This window comes from Saccopteryx leptura, chromosome X (genome assembly GCF_036850995.1).
Source record: "Saccopteryx leptura isolate mSacLep1 chromosome X, mSacLep1_pri_phased_curated, whole genome shotgun sequence".
Lineage (NCBI taxonomy): Eukaryota > Metazoa > Chordata > Mammalia > Chiroptera > Emballonuridae > Saccopteryx > Saccopteryx leptura.
Window position 1 is genome coordinate 45,072,382 of NC_089516.1, and position 12,253 is coordinate 45,084,634.

General features: G+C 53.3%; 1 protein-coding gene across 6 annotated transcripts; it reads right to left on the reverse strand.

Moving 5' to 3' along the window:
• Positions 1-575: 575 nt before the first annotated feature.
• On the reverse strand, positions 576-12,253 carry CDK16 (cyclin dependent kinase 16). Of its 6 annotated transcripts, none has more exons than XM_066356040.1 (17): positions 12,146-12,253; positions 7,340-7,547; positions 6,975-7,079; positions 6,622-6,773; positions 6,397-6,522; positions 6,018-6,074; positions 5,807-5,921; positions 5,038-5,132; positions 4,884-4,946; positions 4,511-4,634; positions 4,248-4,368; positions 4,039-4,136; positions 3,852-3,957; positions 3,724-3,787; positions 3,506-3,596; positions 1,900-1,977; positions 576-1,537 (listed from the first exon to the last, which is right to left on the reverse strand). In XM_066356040.1, exons 2-17 carry the CDS (start codon positions 7,539-7,541, stop codon positions 1,494-1,496), a joined length of 1,641 nt encoding a protein of 546 aa, XP_066212137.1. In that variant the 5' UTR covers positions 7,542-7,547; positions 12,146-12,253; the 3' UTR covers positions 576-1,493. The 6 variants fall into 6 exon arrangements, with proteins under 6 accessions (XP_066212137.1, XP_066212135.1, XP_066212132.1 ...); XM_066356038.1 differs by lacking the exon at positions 12,146-12,253 and adding an exon at positions 11,702-12,106; XM_066356035.1 differs by lacking the exon at positions 12,146-12,253 and having other exon boundaries at positions 577-1,537; positions 3,724-3,766.

The following is a 12,253-nucleotide window of genomic DNA, read 5'->3' on the forward strand; positions in this document are numbered from 1 at the left end:
CTCAGTGGTCTAAAATCTGTCTACTTACAGTCTATCTTGAACTGGCCTACCTCATGCCTTACTTCCCCACCTCCTGGTTTTTATTGGGTCAAGTGTCTTTCAAACAGCCTCTCTACAACTTCCTGTCTCCAACCTCTATCTGGCTTCCTCATATTCTTGGGTAAATCTAACCCCTCTTAGCCCTTCCGCTTTTCAGCCTCCCCTACCTGCTTCAATTCAGTGTTCCACTGTTGCATGTGCAAGCCCTCAGATGCCTTTTCATAGTTGTAATGTGTTCCTGGCCCACTCCCAGTGCTCTCCTAGGTTATGGGGACCAGGTATGAATTCACTAAGGTCCCAGTACTCACCCTGGGTCAAGTCCACCCTCACCAGAGACCAACCTCTGCCCACACCAATGACTCTACCACTTCCCAGATGAGTTGTGTGAATGCTAGCCCTTTTAAATCTGGCCTCGCAATCCTGTCCATCTTTGCAAGGTCATTTTCACAGCCTCCCTCGCTGCCAGAGGATGGCAGGACCCTCACCCCACAGGGATTTGCAATCACATTTTTCACTTTAAACTTTTTAATATTTCATACAGCGATTATGGTGCATTCAGGAACCCAACCTCCCAAAACCCACCAGGAGGGCCCCCACCCATGCCCTCCCACCCCATTTGAGGGCCCCAGGGTTTAGAGTGGAGGAAGGGGAGGTAACCACCCATCTGGGGCTGACCCCAGAGACTGTCCCTGCCCTGCCTCACCTTCCCCAGAGGTTAGGGGTTAACACCTGGGCATAACCCCCCCATGTGCCCCTCTGTCCCTGCCTGTGCACATATATACACTTTGGCTCCTCACTGAGTTGGTCAGTTCCTGGCAGGGCCCCTACTCAACAGCACCGAGTGGGATGGGAGCAAGAGGGCTAGGCTAGTGAGACCCTGAGAAGGAAGGAAGCCCCAGATATGGAACTGCAGGAGGGAAAAGAGTGGGGGTCCCCCACCTCGTCCATCTCCCCGAGAGTCTCTAGTAGTCCTCAAGTACCTGTGGCTGAGGATGGCAAGCGGGGGGGGGGGGGTAGGAAGGCGAGTGGTTGAGGCATGCTTTCCCTTAGCCAACCCCGGGATTTGGTGATGGTCAGGGTTCTGAATAGGGGCTGCGTCCCTGCCTTGGAAGGCTGGGAGCGGGGCTTCATTGCACAAAATACTGTGGAAGGGCCACACGTGGGGGTGGGGCCCAGCCAGTCTGTATACAGAGATATTGCATTTAAAAAATGAAAACCTCATTTAAAATAATTAAAAAACAATAATGAATGAAAGAAAACAAAACAAAAAAGGCCCACTCAACATGAGGCAGGTGGGACAGGCAGGAAAGCAGGCAGGAGAAACCTCAGACCCAAGGCATCGCCACATCTCGTCTGAGTTGAGATCCCCAGCCTGGGATAACTCTGGACCCCTGGTTGGCCATGGGGTAGTGGTCCTGGGGGAGGGTAGGACGGGGAAGGGTACAGGCCTGGCCTCAGTGTGGGAGGCTGGCACGACCATGCTGTCCGCCGGCAACTACTAAGACACAGAGAGAAAGAGAGACAGACAGACCAGGTGAAGGAGCGATGACAGCTTTGTTAGCACCCAGCAGACAGGCCAATGGTTGGATGTTTGGACAGGCAGCAGGGAAAATGTGGGTGGGCGAGCATGAATCAGGCAGGTAGGCAGGCAGCAAGCAGGGAGAATGCAGTTGGGGGCTGCCCTGTGAGGGGTGTGGCATCCCTCCAGCCGCTGCCTGCTGGGGCCTGAGTCTGTGGCTTAGAACTCGGTGTCCACCACACGAAAAGCTGGCCTGCCTGCGGGCAAAAGCAGAGCAATGGCTGTTGGTGAAAAAGCAGGTAGGTGGATGGGGCAGAGAAGAAGGCAAGGGCCACACCTACCTGAATCAGGCATTGATGAAGAGCGAAGGTTGGCCTCCTTTTGTAGCTGGATCTCCTTTAGTGCAAATATGGAAGTAGCTATGCGTGGAGGAGACAGAGAAGTAGGGAATGACCCATGAGGCCATCCAGGACCACCTGGGCTTGCACATGCAACAATGGAACACTGCACTGAAGCAGGTAGGGCAGGCTCCCATATGGCTTCATTGGGGGAATCAGAAAAAGTTGCCCTTTCCCTGAGAGGCTTGACTTTCACCTGTCAACTAATCCCACACACAAACCAGCTACAACTAGGAAAAATGGAATACGGACTATTACATGGCACCAAGAAATTGTTAATTTTGTCAAGTGTGATAATGATATTGCGATTACCACCTCTTAAGTCTAGGTGATGGTGTTTCAGATTTGATTTAGATTAGTCCAGTGGGGAGATACACAAAGTGGTCTTAGGTGTGATAATGATATTGTTGTATGTTTAAAAAATATTTTATAGATACATGCTGAAAAATATATCTGGAATTTGATTAAAAATAATCAGAGGGAATGTAGATAAGATCAGACTGGGCCCTGGCCGGTTGGCTCAGTGATAGAATGTCGGCCTGGTGTGATGGAGTCCTGGGTTTGATTCCCGGCCAGGGCACAAGGAGAAGCGCCCATCTGCTTCTCCACCCCTCCCCCTCTCCTTCCTCTCTGTCTCTCTTCCCCTTCCGAAGCCAAGGCTCCACTGGAGCAAAGTTGGCCCAGGCACTGGGGATGGCTCTGTGGCGTCTGCCTCAGGCGATGGAATGGCTCTGCTTACAACAGCATCGCCCCCTAGTGGGCATGCCGGGTGGATCCCGGTAGAGCACATGCAGGAGTCTGTCTGACTGCCTCCCTGTTTCCAACTTCAGAAAAATACAAAAAATTTTTTTAAAAAGAATAATAAGAAAAAAAAAAAAAAGATCAGACTGACCATGAATTGATGACCTGAGAGAGTACTTGGGGACTCATGTTATTTGGTCTAATACATAAACTTATCTAATTTTAAAATGTCCATATTAAATTTTATTAACCAATGTCACCTCAATAAGTTCAATTTTTCAAAATGTTCATATTAAAATTTTTTCAAAAGTCTTATGTAAAAAGAAAACACCCCATATAATTCCACTTAAGCAGAGTGCAAGGACAGGGAAAACTTATCTAAGTTGTTAGAAGTCCATCTAGTGTTAACCCTTGGGGAGGGTCTGGGAACATCTGAAGAAACCAAGAGGGCACTTGGATGAAACTTCTCACATCCTATTTCTTGACCTGTATGCTGGTTTCATGTCTTAAGCTTGTGAAAATTCATTGTGCTGTATTCTTATGATCTGTGCATTTCTCAGTATATACTTTACAAGGAAATGTTTACTTTTAAAAAAGTAAAGTGATATTGTATCTATTCTTATGTATATTTGAACATGTCCATGAAAGGTAAAAAGAACTTGTTTTGTAATAAATACATCACACATGTGAACAAGGTGTGCATACCCGCCCTCAGAGGTGACGAAGCAGAGCTTCCACAGCCTGCTCAGCGGTCTGCAGTCCTTCCCTCAGCTCCCCACCAGCCACTCCACTCCCCCGCTCCACTCACTGTCAGGAAGTTTGTGGATCCGCTCCCCCAGACTGAGGAAGAATGGGTGTTTCATGGCGTCCTCTGCGGAGATCCGATTGCGACCTTCAAACTGAGTATGGAGGGGGGCAGGCAGTACTGACACTTTCACAGAGTAGACCTCTATTCCTCCCAAGGCTGGGGCTTCCCATTTCTCCACACTCCCAGCCCCCAAGGCTGCCTTAGGAAGGTGGTCTCACCTGCAGCAGTTTGGTGAGGAGATCAGCCCCTTCGCTGTCAAGTCTACCACAAGGACAAGAGGACCTGCTTTAAATTGAGTCTGGGCACTCTGGCCCTTCACACCCACCCACCCACCCACCCGCCTCACCGGGGTGCATGGCTCAGAAGGGCCTCAGCACGGTACTTGGGGTAGTTGTGTGTCTTAAACTCTTCGTTGGACAGGATGCCTGGCCATGTCTCCTCAGTTGGGGTTCCTGGCAGAAAGATGCATTACCCTAAGGATCTCAGAGGGCCTCCCTGCATGTCCCCAGTTCCTAGGGCTTGTGTCTCCTCACCCAAGATGCGGAAGATGAAGTGCAGCTGCTCCTCCACTGTGGAGCCTGGGAAGAGGGGCCGGCCTGTGGCCATCTCGTAGAAAATGCAGCCCACACCCCTGGGCAGGGAGGGCACAGTGAATAAACAGGGAAGTAGGTGACTGGTTGGCCATTGTGACCAAGCACCAACTTCACTGCATGGCCCCTGTCACAATTCCACCTGTGCTCACCACATGTCAATCTGGGTGGAGTAGTCTGTGGACCCGAGCAGGATGTCGGGGGGCCGGTACCACAGTGTCACCACCTCGTTGGAGTAGGTCTTTGTTGGAATTGACTTGGCCCGGGCCAGACCTGGTAGGTGGAGAGAAGGGGCGGCTGGAACTGAGGTGACTCTGGGCAGTCTGGGAGACTGAGACTAGGCGGCCATGGGGAAGGGAGAAGATGGGAGAGTAAGGCTGCAAGAACACTGGGAAGAAGGCAAGACCGAGGGTACCAAAATCGGCCAGCTTGAGTTCTCCTCTCTCATTGATGAGCAAGTTCTGGGGCTTGAGGTCTCGGTGTAGCACCTTCTGCCGGTGGCAGTAGGCCAGGCCACGGAGCAGCTGGAACAGGAACAGCTGAGGACCCAGGAATGGCAGGCAGAGGTCAAAAAGTATTCAGCAGCCTGACTCCAAGCAGGAGTCAGCTCCCCTCCCAAACACAGACACTGAGCCCAGAGCCTTGTCTCACAAAAGAGGACAGGGCCCCAATGCCCTCCAATGGCTCACAGCAAAAAAACCAAATGGGAAGTGGTTTCTGGGAGATTTGTGGGGTGTAGTGGGTGAGTGGGGGCCCCCTCATGCCCCTGCTTCCTGCCCCACACCCACTTTCACGTTGTGCACGTTGATGACGTTCCCACAGTCATCCAGGTACTGCTTCAGGTCCTTGTCCTGAGAAGAGTAGGTAGAAATGAGGGTCACATCCTGTGGCTCCTGGCCATCTCCCCACCTCCCTGTGGGACCCACTACCACCCAACCTTACCAGATACTCAAAGACAAGGGTGAGGGACTTCTCTGTGTGGATAATGTCATGCAGCGTGACGATGTTGGCATGTTTGAGGTCCTTGAGCAGGGACACTGCAGGAAGCATGGGGGGGGGAGTCAGGGCCCTACCCTCAGGATAGAGATGAGGACTAGACAGGAAAGAGCCCAGGGTTTCCTTCCTTCATTGTGCAGCTTGGGGTGGTGGCTCACAGCCACCAGCTCTAACCCACCTAATTCCAGGAAGGTATGTTCCCATGTTCCAGATGTGGAAACTAAGGTGAAGAGAAGAGTACGGAACAAGAACATGGTACTGCAGCCCCAGGTTTGTGTGACACTAGATTTTCAAAACCCATTTTTGTTTTCTAGAAAGGAGCCTTGCTCCAATCCTTAGTACACAGGCCTGCAGCTTCATGTGAAACTGAGTGTGCACACTCAGTTTCTATGCAGTTCAAATTCATTGCATATGATGTGGTATTCTGTCTGCAACTACTGTATCAAGTAAATTGGTGAGCCATTTCAGGGACGTCCTCAGAACCAAAGCAAGAACCTTGCTTACCAATTTATCTGCCCCTTCTCCAAACAGGACCAGATTCCTGGTTACCTTGATTATTACCTAGAACTGTGCATGGGCACTTTCTCACAAAGCCCAGAGTACCGGGAGGGAAGTACTCAGATCGCCCAGTGTCTGTTCTCACTATGGGGTGTGTGTGCACACACCATAGGGAGTGCATGGGAAGCCTGAAGCACATCTTCTTGGATGTCTGTACCTTCCCGGATGGCGGTGCAGGGCGCCCCTTCTTCATGTTCCAGCCTGATCTCCTTGAGTGCCACGAGGTTGTCTGTGAGCTTGCTTTTGCCTTTGTAAACGGTGGCATAGGTACCCTGGGGAATGGGGAACAGTTACAGGAGAGGAGCTTGAGGCTGCAGTGAGTTCCAACAAGCCCCATCCCTATCACGAGGCTCCTGGATGACCCTCACCTCTCCCAGCTTGTCCAGCTTGATGTAGGTCTCCAGTTTCCCAAAGCCAATCTCGGACTGCAGGGTAAAGGAGGCAGGTTGAAGCAACCTCAGTGAAGGGGACTCGGGTTGGGGGGGAATGACAGGAGAGATGAAAAGAGAGGTGGAGGGTGAAGGAGGGAGGAGGAGAGGAGATGGAGAAGGGGAAAGGAGAGGAGAGGGAGGAGGGGAAAGGAGAGGAGAGGGAGGAGGGGAAAGGAGAGGAGAGGGAGGAGGGGAAAGGAGAGGAGAGGGAGGAGGGGAGAGGAGGAGGAGGAGAAGAGAAGGAGGAGGAGGAGAAGAAGAGGAAGAGGAGGAGGGGGGAGAAGAGGTAGAAAGGACAGGAACAGAAGATGCTCACCAGGCTGACACGTCGGAGGCGGCGACTGAGGGGCTTGTCAAAGATAGGGCTATTGAGGGTCAGCTTCTCAAGGTAGCCCTCAGGCAGCCGTATGTCAGCTGGTAGTGACAGGCGCTTGTTGATGTCCTACAGGTAAGACAGGGGGAAACAGGACCATGAGCTCTACCGCCTCAGGCCCAATCCTGTTTTCCAGCCCCACCACGACCTGGACAGTGGGTTAAGCACCTCAGTGGAGATCTTGCGTGGGGGATGGTTGCGCATGCGCACCCTCACTGGCGACTGCACCTCATCTGAGGATGTGGCTGAAGCCTGGTCACTTTCCCCGTCAGACCCCATCTTCAAGTCAGACCCCATCTTCAAGTCCTCGTGTACAATCTCTGGTGGTGAGGATAGGGGTGGGGCAGGCCAGGTGGAGTCAAGAGCCCCAAGACCCCCTCTTCCCCACAAACACATTCCCTCATCAAACAGGTGTGCATACAGTTCCCAGAGCAGCCTGGGGTCCCTGACAAAGAGGGTGGCAAGGGCTAGGAAGGTTTAGACAAGTCAGAAAGGTTGAATGGGGCAGGGGGAATAGTCACCTAGTGGAGCACCCGGTTCCAGGGTTGAGCAGAGACTGTAGCTAGGCTGGGGCCCGGGACAGGCAGAGGTAACCAAAGGCCCAGGGCAGGCAGGCGTCAGGAGGCCTGAGGGGGCCGGCAGAGTGTAGGAGAAGGGTAAAAGGAGGCTTGGGGCGGCTGGGGCAGGGAGGGTACCCTTCCTCCCCAAGGCCTGGGCAGAAAGCCAACAGAAGGGGCAGATGGACAGCGAGAGAGAGGGTATTAAGAGGATGGCAGGGAAGGGGGAGAAAATGGAGAAAGGAAAGTGAGAAGAAGTTCAAGAGGAACTCGACTGGGAGGCAGCACCTGGGGACCAGTCTAGGGGCAGAAAGGGTCAATAGACCCACCTGGTGCAGAACTGAGTAGTCCCCGACCAGAGCAAGGTTCCCCGGGGGCAGCGCGGATGGGGGCCTCTCCAAGGTCACTGCCGCCGCCGCCGCCACTCTCATCCAGGCCTATCTGTTCAGGGGCACTGCTGGTCTTGTCTACACCTCGGCCCCCTCGGAGTGTCATTGACAGCTGCCGTTTGATCTTCTTCATCCGATCCATGGCGACCTGAGAGGGTGAGGAAGGAGGAGGGGTGCAGATGGGAATGGGTCCCATGAAGCATCTGCCTGACAACCATGGGCCTCCTAAAACCCATGACAACCTGCTGAGGCACACTGACACGAACTTGTATCAGTGCCCACTCACCCACTGTGGAGCCCTGGAACCACTCAGGATTCCTGGAAACCTAGTATGGATGGGGACCCGTCAGTGCCTATGGCCAGCCCCTGGGGACCCTGCCCCTAAGTAGCCCACCTGAGTACTGAGTCTTGGGTGGCTAGCTGAGGGCAAAGGTACAGCTGATGAAATGTTGTTCTCTCTGGGAGAGTAGACAGCTCCACAGAAGGCATTCTTGGGTGCAGGAGTGGTGATGAACCCAGGCACAGGTGAGGGGAGATTGCCCAAGACATTTAAACGCCTCACATAACCCTGGGTATTCCCATAGAATGGCATTTTCCGCTAGTACGAGCCCAACATCACCCCCAACTGCCAAGGCAGAGTGCTCCTTATGGCCTCAAGGACGCCCCTAGCAACCATCGTCATGGTGACTAGTGGACTACCCCACTGATAAATCCAAGTGAGGGGTGTGGGGTCCTGCCCAGACCCAACCACTAGGTGGGGTTGTGGGGGGGAACTCAATGCGTACCAGCTGTCCTGATGGCTCCTGGAAAGGTTCAATCAGGTTGGGACTCACAGGGTCTCACCCAGATTTTTAAAAGTCAGGTCACACTTCTCCTCCACTTGATAATGTACCACATCTCCCTCATCATCCCCAATAAATGTCCTGGTCCTCAGTGTGGCCCACAAGGTCTTAGCCCATTCAGCCCCATTATCTCTCTGGCCTCACTTCCCTCTCAATCACGGCTAGTTGCTGTTCTGCAACCACCCCCAGCAGTCCCATCTCAGAGCCTTTGCACCAGCTGTTCCCAGGACCTGAAATACCCTACCCCCTGACTTCAAACACAGCTCACTCCCTCACCCCTTTCAGACCACTGCTCAGAGATTACCTATTTCATAGATAACGCCCCCACAAATAACCCTATTTAAAATCTCAACCATCCTGAGTTCCCTCACCTTGCCAATTATCCCCCAAATCTCATCACCTCCTCAGAAATGACACCATGTACTTATTGACTTATTTCTTTACTGTCTGTCTCCTCACCACCATAACTAGAAGGTCAGCTCCGCCAGGGTAGATTTCTGTCTGTTTAGGTCCCGGCTATTTCCTGAGGACCTGGAACAGTGACTGATACAGAGTAGATGCTCAAAAAGTGCTTATGGCAGAGTTAATGAAATCAGGGAGCTAAGGGCCTAGGACCAACCTCTGCCAGCGTGAGCCAGGTGAGTCCCTGCTACTCACGAACAATCCCAGACAAGGTGGCCCAGGGACACTGGCATCGGCAGGAAGATGACCTACCTAGATGGGGCTGCTGGAGGGAACGGGGCCACCAAAAGGCTTAGGCTGGCCTTCTTCTGCTTCCTCCTGGGCTCTGGGCCAGCAAGGAGGGAGAAAGACCTGTCCGAGGAACCATCTGGACGCACAGCAGGGCCTAAGATGGCCCTGGGCCCAAGGGAAGTGAAGCTAGATAGGCGGTCGAGGATGAGGCGGGGGCTGGATCCGAGGAGAGAAGTGGGTCATCTGTTACCTTGAAATCAGGTGTTACTCCAGTGGTCCCCATACCCCGCTTCTGCCTGCCTGACCTCACCCCCCTCAGGAGTAGAGGGGCCAGCCTAGAAAATACTTCAGTGAAAAGGATGAGGTCCTCCATCTAGAGAACCCAGGATAACAACAACAAAATCGTGACCCAGGAGGCTGAACACTGGACCAGAGGCCGAGAAAGGTGAAGCATGGCCAGGCCCTAAAAACTGTTGTATGTATATACAGCACGGATACCCAGTCACTCAATTTGTCTGTTGTGGCAGGGAATGAAGAAGTTGTGGGTGGGGGAGACTTGAAGTGGGGTGTATGGACAATGAGGACGGAGCTGGAAGGAGCCATGGCTCCATGATGTCTAACTGGAAACTCTAAGGCCTAGACATGTTCTAGAGTTCAGTTTTGGGGGGATTTTAGAAAGATGTGGTACAAAATCTTTGTATCATGCAACATTCCAAGCAGTGGGGCCCTGGGTGGGTCCCTACGAGCAGAGACACTTGACCATTAATATGCAGTAAAACTTGAATACCCTCATACCCAAGGACACTTACCACCTTACAGCACACTGACCACTGAGGACAAAGTCATCACACCCTATTAACTCCCATAGGAATATACCATCCTCAGCCTGTCCAGATTCCCATAAGCACACACTGGACTTCAGTGTTCTCTTTCTTCAGTATACACTGGGTCTTCAAGAAAGCCTCTGCATTTTAACTGCTATCAGTACCTGCAATTACCTTTTATCTCTAACTGCTGCCATAACCTAAGTTAACTCCTACAGCTACATTCTTGGGCCCCTCCCAGGCCCAGCTGCCTGTTAGCTTCTCAACAGCACCCTGTTAGCACACTGTTCTCCCTACATGATCCTGACCCTTATTAACATGCACTTGGGACCCTCTACAGCTGACCCACATTAGCACTCACTGGATTTTCACACTGCCCTAAATCCCATTAACACAAAGTGAACGTCAGAGAGCCCTGACCTGTTTAGCCCACACTCAGACCTCTCTGCATCTGTGACTTTCATTAACGCATATTCTGGTCCTCCCACTATCCTGTGTCCGCCACTTCCCATCAGCACAGGAGTTGAACCTTCACTTCACCCTGACCCCTGTTAGCACACACTGAGCCACACACAGTGCCTCCCCATTAGCACACCCTGAACCCTTACTCAGCCCTATCTCCAGGGACAATTCCACTGTTTTATAATGGCCTGACCCTCATTAGTAAACACAGGTCTTCTTCATTCAGCCTGAACCCCGATTAGCACACACTTCAGCCATCCATGGCTCTAATCCACTTTAGCACACCTACACCTTCATATATTCCTGTTCCTTATTTCTCTTTGCTTCCACTTGTCCACAGCCATACCCCCATTAGCTCTCCCTGGAATCTCAATACATCCCAGTCTTCCATTGTACACAAGCATACACTATCTTCACAATGTTCTGACTCTTACTAGCATATTCCAGACCTCATAGAACTCTGACTCTCCCCCCCTAGCACCTCCATGGCTCTAAAACCACATTAGCAAGTCACTCGAACTTCATGTATCTTAGCACATCCTAGAGTTTCACATCCCCAGTCCTCATGGACATGCAAGCATCTTACACCATCTTGATCCTGAATATACACTGAACCTTACAGTGCTAAGCCACTTCTCTCACCCCCCCCCATCCCACACTATATATTGACAACTGATAGCTATTAGCTATTAAGCTCAGGTGTTCCACCACTCTGCTCCCATAAACTTAGAATGGGCCTCATTCTACCCAGACTTTTATTACCACATGCGCAAACCCGCTACAACAATAACCCCCATTAATAAACTCTCAATGCACTATTCTTCCACTCCCCTCCCCTCCGTGAGCACACTCTGGACCCCCACACACTGCAGTACCTCATGGACAAATACACGGTATTAACACCACTCTGGCCCCTCATACCACACAGGACCTCAAACCCTGATCCTATTAGCACACCTTCGGGTACCCCTACCACCTTATTCTCCCTCCGCCCCCACCTTAACACAGAGGGCCCTTATACAGCTCAAACTCTATCTGCATATCTCAGCAGTTCTCTCACATCCGCTTGCCCATTATACACGCTTGAGTCTCTCCACCTCCCTGCACCATCCCCTCACATTTGCACACACTGGGCCTCAAACCTTACACAGATCCAACCCCTCCATAACGTCCCCTTAGCAAACCTCAACTCTTTCACCACTGTCACCATTTCCATACTCGCTAGTTCTTTGATCACCCTGCTCCCCGTTAGGACCTACAGTACTTCCCATCCCCAGCTCTCACACCGGGCCCAGGGCGGGGCCAAGGTCAGGGAGGCCCTGAATGACCCCCCTGCCGCGGTGCATTCTGGGCAATTCGCTGCAGAGAGGGGGCCCATGCCAGTGGTGCAGCCCCGACCTTTGGGCACCGCCCGGGGTCTAGGTTGGTTCTGTAGGAAAAAGGGCAGCAGCCCCCACCCCACATCTCGGTGACGCGCTCACCGGCGGGGGCGCGCGAGCAACCTCAGCGCCGCGGGACCGGCGCGGAGGCGCCTGGGGCGGCGGCCCGGGCTGAGGCCGCGCGACCTCCTTCTCCTCCTCCTGTGCGCCGCAGGCGCCCGTCCCAGTAGTCTTCGGCCATGGCTGCTGGGCCCGGGCCGCCGCCGGCTGAGGAGGAGGAGGCGGCGGCGGCGGCGGTGGCTGAGGCGGAGGCGGCGTCCCGCTCAGCCGGCCATGAGCTTGGCCGCTGCGGGCGGTGCCCTCGGGCTCGTTGGTGTTGCTTCGAATCCGAGAGCTCACGGCGGCTCGCGACTCAGATCTCACTGCCCGCGGAGACGCGGCGGATCCCAGGGCCGAACTGCCTAGGACCCAACCACCGCGCGCGCCGCGTTCCGCGCATGCGCACGCACGCGCTGGACTGGGTGAAGAGGGAAGGAGGGGACTCACCTCGGACTGCACGTACCAAGAGACCCGTCCGCCGCGGGAGGGGGCGCGGCCATTGCGCGCCCACCAGGGAATGTGCTGCCAGCCCTGAAACGGCGCCAGGGAGAAGTG

Excerpts from the sequence above, each read along its gene's own strand:
- CDK16 (XM_066356040.1), bottom strand. The coding sequence starts at position 7,541 with ATGGATCGGATGAAGAAGATCAAACGGCAGCTGTCAATGACACTCCGA. Across the intron at positions 5,922-6,017 it reads AGCTGGACAAGCTGGGAGAG|GGTACCTATGCCACCGTTTA; the intron begins GTGAGGGTCATC and ends CCCATTCCCCAG. Across the intron at positions 3,788-3,851 it reads CTTCTGAGCCATGCACCCCG|GTCCTCTTGTCCTTGTGGTA; the intron begins GTGAGGCGGGTG and ends AATTTAAAGCAG.